The sequence below is a fragment of the Myotis davidii genome, unplaced genomic scaffold (genome assembly GCF_000327345.1).
Source record: "Myotis davidii unplaced genomic scaffold, ASM32734v1 scaffold1327, whole genome shotgun sequence".
Classification (NCBI taxonomy): Eukaryota; Metazoa; Chordata; class Mammalia; order Chiroptera; family Vespertilionidae; genus Myotis; species Myotis davidii.
Genome location: NW_006297584.1, coordinates 128,843 through 136,633, shown reverse-complemented (window position 1 = coordinate 136,633; position 7,791 = coordinate 128,843). Strand labels below are relative to the sequence as shown.

At 40.1% G+C, this 7,791-nt stretch overlaps 1 protein-coding gene across 1 annotated transcript in view; it reads right to left on the bottom strand.

The window, feature by feature from the left end:
• The window catches only part of ERICH6 (glutamate rich 6), a 99,437-nt gene that overhangs the window by 85,505 nt on the left and 6,141 nt on the right, over positions 1-7,791 (bottom strand). Inside the window, exon 3 of the mRNA XM_006773300.1 lies at positions 5,178-5,269. Coding sequence (XP_006773363.1) covers positions 5,178-5,269 — 92 coding nt within the window. The remainder of the gene's footprint in view (positions 1-5,177; positions 5,270-7,791) is intronic.

Genomic DNA, 7,791 nt, shown 5'->3' with positions numbered 1-7,791 from the left:
CACTGAGGATGCAGTGGTTCTCAACCTTCTGGTCCTTTAAATACAGTTCCTCATGTTGTGACCCAACCATAAAATTATTTTTGTTGCTACTTCATAACTGTAACGTTGCTACTGTTATGAATCGTAATGTAAATATCTGATATGCAGGATGGTCTTAGGCGACCCCTGTGAAAGGGTCATTCGACCACCCAAGGGTTCATGACCCACAAGTTGAGAACCGCTGATCTAAAGACATAGAAGCATGGAACAGACTGTGGAATCTCAGAGGGAAGGTGGGGGTGGGTGAGTGGGAGGGAAGAGAACGTGTATGCATATGTGCATAGCTCATTGACACAGACAATAGGGGTGAACACCTGGGTCACGGGACGGGACATGGTAGAAGGCGTCATGGAGGAAAAGGGGGGACATATGCAATACTTTCAACAATAAATATTTAATTAAAACACAAAATGTTTCTGCTCCTTTCTACTAATAGAATACTGTATGGATGCATATTTTATTTGATTATAATCATATTTTGGAGATGTCGTTTTTTTTCCTGCATCTCTTAAGTACTATTCTGTCTACTTGATGTCTGCTATTCTATGAAAGAGTTTTCAGGTAGACAGGTGCTCGGGGAGGGGTGTTAAAGTTCAAAACAATGAACTAATCCACTAGTATCATTTCCTCCACCTACTCCAGGGCAGTACTGGAAATGGGGAAAGCAGCTATCAACACAACAGCAACATGGAGTAAATCTAGAAGTTTAAACACACAGGATTGCACTGATGAGAAACCAATCAGAACAATCTACAATTGCTCTGTGGGAGGAGGATTTTCAGTCTCCCAGTGGAGCTAGAGATGGCAAGGACTGCTGCTGGAGAAAGAATAAGCTTCAGAGGTAGCACACTTTTTATGTGGAGCATCTGAAATAATTTTAAATATATTTTAGGCATTTTGTCCAATAGAAATACAAACACTGGTACAGTATAAATCCTCATTTAAGTCACCAAAAGGTACTGTGACTTTAAGTGAAATGACCTATAACAAAATTGATTTTACCACTGGCTATTGATATGCAAGAAGTAAGGTCTTACATATGTAATACTTTCAACAATAAAGATTTAATATCATCAACATTATAATGAAATGACATTATTCAAGGACCTGCTATATAAAAACATCAGTGCACAAAGATTTTCATTAAGGCATTATTTGCTGTTGGGAAGAACTCAAGGAACCAAACCAAACCAAACCAAACCAACCAAAACAAAACAACCTTGAAATACCTAGCAATCAGATTTGTTACATAAGTCACAATAATTGTACATATGGGAATACTGTGCAGCCATTCAGATAATTAGAGCAATCTTCCCTAACATGGGAAGATGTTCAATAAAAAAATTAAAGAAGAAATAAAATTGCTGTTATTTACAGGAAATATAATTGTCTAATAGACTTTCAAGTGACAAACTGATAGCACGAATAAGAGGGTCAGAGATAGAAGATTAACACATAGAAATAAACAGTTTTCTTATGCAGTGAAATATCCAATTAGAAAATATAATAGGAAAAAAAATGCCAATTGTTATGTTGATAAAAAGACTAAAAAGTACCTAGGAATAAACGAATAAGAGCTGCATATGAGCCCTAACCGGTTTGGCTTAGTGGATAGAGTGTTGGCCTGTGGACTGAAGGGTCCCAGGTTTGATTCCAGGCTAGGGCATATACCTTGGTTGCGGGCACATCCACAGTAGGGAGTGTGCAGGAGGCAGCTGATCAATGTTTCTAACTCTCTATCCTTCCCCCTTGCTCTCTGTAAAAAAACCAATAAAAAATACATATATTTTTTAAAAGCTGCATGTGAGTCCTTTATAAAAAAAAAACAAAACTACAAAAGAAGATTTATTTTAAAAATGACAGGTACACTAATCAAACACTGTTAATCAAACAAGGAGAAATTAGAGGTGGCTGCAGTGTCTTGTCCGATGTAAGCAAACTGAAACCTAAGCCACAGTCAATTCCTGCAAGAAGAACAGCCAATCACAAACAGCCAGTAGGCTTCCCCAAATACTGTAAGCACTGTTGCTGTAGCCAATCAAATAATTTCCTTGCTTTGCTCCTGTGTCTCCTCTATAAAAACCTCTCCCATAGCTCTTGTCAATGTAGGGTTCCTAAACACTACTGGTCTGATGCTGCACAATCTGAGTGAACATTTACTCAAATAAACACTTAAACATTTGAAAATGCCTCAATTTATCTTTTAACATGCCAACCCAGATCAAAGGATCAACTTTTCAAATTCCAATGAAAAATCTAATCAAATTTACATTGACCACATAGATTAATTTGGTAATAATTAATGTTTTTAAAATATTTTTACGCTAGGTTGTGTCACTCTTTTGTTCAAACCCTCTAGTGATTTCCCACTTCATTCCCACTGAAAAAGATTTGGTCCTCATTATCTCTTTGACCTTGTCCCCGAAGATTCTCCTCCTTACTTGTTCTACTGCAGCCACACAGGATGCCTCTTTATTCTAGAAGGAGGCACTTCCTATTTCCTGTGCCTGGAACACTCTCCCCCCAGAGATCAAGATGGCTCATGCTATCACCTATTAGAGGTCTTTTTTTTTTTTTTTTAAAAAAAATAGGTCTTTGAACAAATATTTCAGCTTCTCAGTGAAGATTTCCCTGAACACCCTGTATACTGTAAGATTGCATCCTTCCTGCCCAACATTTTCCATCCCTTTACATGCTTGATTTTTCTCCTTAGCACTTACCTAATGTATTATATATTTACTTATTTTATTATTATTTATCTCACCATTACCTCCACCTCCCACACTCTAATAGAAGATCACGGAGACAACGGTTTTGCTTGTTTTGTTCACTGTTGTTTCCCTGGAACAGGGTTGGGCCTATGATAGGTGCTTTGGCATATGGCAGGTGCTCAAAAAGCACCTGATGAATAAGTGATATAACACAATACAAATATAAAACTTGAAAGGAAAGACTATTCATAAAGATTACTTCTTTTTAAAAAATGTATTTTTATTGATTTCAGAGAGGAAGGAAGAGGGAGAGAAATAGAAATGTCAATGATGAGAGAGATTCATTGATAGGCTGCCTTCTGCACACCCCCTACTGGGGATCAAGCCTGCAACCCAGGCATGTACCCTGACTGGGAATTGAAATGTGACCTCCTGGTTCCTAGGTCAATACTCAATCACTGAGCCACACCAGCTGGGCAAAAAGATTAATTCTGAGGAGTATATTGGGATAACTTAAAATTTCAATTTTTACATTATATATTTAATAGTTTGACATTTAAAAAATAGTATGCATATGTTCTATATTAAAAATAAAGATATATATCAAAATATAATGGCAGATTATTACTTGCTGTGAACATAAACACTACTGATAGGGGGATTTATAATCTGGTAGATAGAGCACCTGAATTAACCTGAAAAATAACCATATTTTAAATCTTAAAACACATATACTTATGTGAATAGGGGGTTAAGTTTCTCATATGTGAATAGGGGATTAAGTTTTACTTAAGTTTCCTTTTCAAAGCCTATGCGAAGCGATTGAAGGAGGTGACTCGGCTGTGAATCCAGCAAGTAGAACCAATAAGCAGGGTCAGACTGACCCACCAGGAGTCAAAACATCATCTCATCACCTGGTAACTAAGGACAATAGCTGACATCTTCGGACCTTCAAGGCATTCCATTCTCAGCCTCATACTAGCCCAGTGGTTCCCAACCTGTTTTAGATATGCCCCATCTAAGCATCTCTAAAATCCTGATGCCCCCATTTCATGTAATTCTTACTAGAGGCCCGGTGCATGAAATTCATGCATGGGTGTGGCCCCTAGGCCTGGCTGGCTATGGAAGCGTGAGTGTCTGGCATGGAAGGGCAGGTCCCAGCTGACCTCTGGGCCCTAAGCAGCACCTGGGCCACTTGGCCCCCGACGAGTCATGGTGCCCAAGTCCTCACGTGGAGAAGTGGTGATCACAGCTGGACCGGGGAGCAGCATGGGCCTCTCGGCCGCCCAGTGGCACCGCATGGAAGCCAGGAGGGCACCGTGAACCCATGGGTAGCTGACCAGCCCCTGCAGTCCCTGCGGCTGTGGCCCGGCTCACCCGAAAGAGGCCGTGTAGAAGTGGGGTGGGCTCCTCCCGGGCACCTGGCACCTGAGCGACTGCTGCCAGCACCTTGGTGCTGATGCCCACCATGTTCTGTGCCACCCATTAGTGGTCAGCGCATGTCATAGTGAGTGGTCAAACTTCCCGTCTCCTGGTCAAACAACCACCCGAGGTGACAATTTGCATATTATGCTTTTATTATATAAGATTATTAAAAAAGTGAGCTCCTATTCATGTGGAGGAAGCCTAAAAGGCCATTAACTTGGTCTAAACAAGCTTCCAAAGAATGTGGCATCCATGAAAGAGAAAAATAAAAGAAGGAATGGACAGTTGAAATACTGAGGAAGAAATCACTAAGAAATTGTTAAAAAAAATAATATGAAGTGATATGAAAAAATAGCAAATAAAGTTCAAAACATATGAGAACTGAAATGCATAAATATGTGACAATATATATTTATACACTATATATGAGGCCTCTAGATCCATAAGAAATGCAAAAACATCACTGTTAATAACTTATTCTTGAATTGCTCCCCCTTAAAAATCAAATTGTCCCCCTGTGCAATTTGGGCGTGTGCCCCACATTGGAACCACTGCTCTAACCCCTTCCCCTTTATAATCCTGTCCCCTGAACTTTGTGTAAGACAGGATGTGAATGCTTATAAGCGCCCTGTTTTCTTGGTTGGCTGGCCTTCTCAATAAATGCCTTATATGATTCAACCCTGCCTTTGTTATTGGACATAGTGACAGGCAGCCAGAGCCCAACAGGGGGTTTACTAGTAACATTACTATTTCTTAAAGACTAAGTGCCAAGGAATGTAAACATTTAACCTCATTTTGATCTACATAACGGCCCTGTGACAGGAGCAGTATTATTGCCAGCATGTGAGGAAACTGAGACTGAATGACGTGAAGCAGCTTGCCCAGTCATCACAATGTTAGTGCTGAGGCTGGGGTTCAAACCTGGACTTACCAATTGCCTATACTGCTCTTCCCAATGTGCCATCTATCACCCAGCAAAAACTAAAAAATCAAACTACTCACTAGGCTTCTTTTTGCTGGACATCTCTTGAAGCCAACTTTCTTCTGTTTGGACAGACATTGGGATTCCTGGATATAAACCATAATAACTCGTCCTGAAATTTAGACAAAACATTATTTTTGAGTATACCTATATAGTCATTACCAGTTCTTCTAAGTATAGTGCATTTAACAATCAAATAACAAATGTACTAGTACATAGAAGATCCTAAATTCTATTTTCTTTGAAATATTTTCTTCCATTTTTATCTCTACAGTAAGTCAGGCACAGTGTTTTTGCATGGTATCTGCTCTTTAGCAAGTACTCCTTTCTAAATCCTGGAGGCTCCCATATTACCTTCCTTAGGGACTAAATTACTACCATTCTGTGAGTGTGTGCTGATGGTGGTGGCAGTGATGGTGAGTGTGCTTAAACATTTCCTTGAATTTAAATAAGAACTCTTTTTAGAAGGCTGAAGCTATATCCATTGTAATTAAAAAAATTGCATTCTTTCTACAAGTAGTTTAATCAGTTACTTGAGTTATTGACATGATAGAAAGGCAGGAATTTATTGACTTTTACTAGTTAAGATGACTGTTACTGGTAACAAGTACATGATAACTTGTTTTTCAAGTTCCTTTGCATCTTTGAATTTCATTTTCTTGTAATCATTTCTGGCATCTTCCCAAATTATCAAACAAAATTTTTCCAAATAATTTAGTCAATTTCAGAACTGTCCCCTTTTCCATGTTTCTCTGTTTTCCTGTGTCTCCACCTTCCTGTTTTGATGCTTTGTTCATTGGTACATTGTAGCAGTGGGTGTTTTGTTTTAATTCTGAAATGACTGCACCTTGCAATGAGCGAAGAACTCCTCTGCCGAAGCTACCTGTGCAAGTCTGTTTATCTAACTTCCTGGAGAAACAAGTTATAGGGACCAAGAGTACAGGCACATTGAAGAGCAATCCCTAGACAACATTTAAAGTTTGGGCCCCCCCTCGTCCCCCCGCCAAAATGCAATGGTTAACAAAAGCAGTGTATTATTTATTTAGGTCTCTTTGTTTTCCTTAAACCAACACCAAAGATTGTTTCTGAAATCCTGTGTCAAGATGGCAGATGACCAAGGATAATAACAAAATCAACATTTTCTGAGAACTTACTACAGTATGTAGTAGTACATACATAGTATTTGCTTTCTCACATTATTTATCTGCAAAAAACAATCAAGGCAGATATCCCTTTCTACAGGCAAGGCAATTGAGGCTATAGGGAACCTCTCCCAGAAATTATGTGTGGCAAAGGCAGGTGGGGCCCAGACCTGTTTGGCTCCCAAACCTGTGTTACTCCACATTTACCTACTCCAAAGTTTGCCTCATTTTCAACCTGAATAGTAATAGGGCCATTAAACATAGAAATTGAGCCAATATTGGTGGCATTTTTATGGCTTTTTAGGATTTCCTTAAAAACATACCTCACCAAATTCACCAGAGAATGCTTTGAAATATGAAAAAGCATTTTCTCAGGAAGATTTATGAGAGGAAATTAAGAGTTGATCTGGGAAAGAGCTTCCCATGTAGAGAGTCCAGGTCAAGAGGACATCTGAGCACATGGTTTGGCCCTTCCTTTCTGAGATACCAAACACTTAAAAGCAAACAGGAAATAGCCCTGGAAAATAAGAAAGCTGTCATCAAGGAGACAATATTGAAGAAGTCCTTACAAAAAAGAAAGTAAGTCCTAACCGGTTTGGCTCAGTAGATAGAGCATCAGCCTGCAGACTCAAGGGTCCCAGGTTCGATTCTGGTCAAGGGCATGTACCTTGGTTGCGGGCATATCCCCAGTAGGGAATGTGCAGGAGGCAGCTGATCGATGTTTCTCTCTCGTTGATGTTTCTAACTCTCTATCCCTCTCCATTCCTCTCTGTAAAAAATCAATAAAATATATTTTAAAAAAAAGAAAGTAAGTGGCCTCAGGTTGATGGAGAAGCAGAACAGGGAGCACCACAGCTCAAGACAAGAGAGTTTCGTTCTGAAGGGAATTTCCAAGGAGCTCCCAGCTCTGACTCAACAAAATGCAGACATAGGGCTGGGGCCTGTCATTCAAGTTCAAGGAGTGAACTTGGAAGAGCTGCCAGACAGACTCCTTCTTTCCCCTTGTACAGAGCATTTGTCAGGAGTCGCTTTTATTCCAGATGAAGCCCAAAGAACTGCTTTCTAGAAAATGTGAGCAGCTTGCCTGAGGGATGTAGGTCTAAAAGAGAAGCAGAGCACAGTAAGAGGTTCTTGAGGATCTGCTCAGCAGGCCTTAGTGAAGGGAAGGCACATTCTATCTACAGAGAACTGCAGCCACACAGTCAAGTGTCCTTATCCTAACTCTAGCAATAGTAGGGTTGCCCACCTTGCCTGCTCCCTGCTGACACTTCCTGGAAACTGGCTCTGGCATACGTCACCCACCAACATAGGACTCATAGTCAAACTCCCCTCTGCATACCTTGTCAGAAAACAGAACTACTCAGGCCCTGGCAAGGTAGCTCAGTTGGTTGGAGCATCACCCAGATGTGCCAGGGTTGTAGATTTAATCCCTGGTCAGAGCATGTACAGGAATCAGCCAATGAATGCATAAATAGGTGGAACTACAAATCAA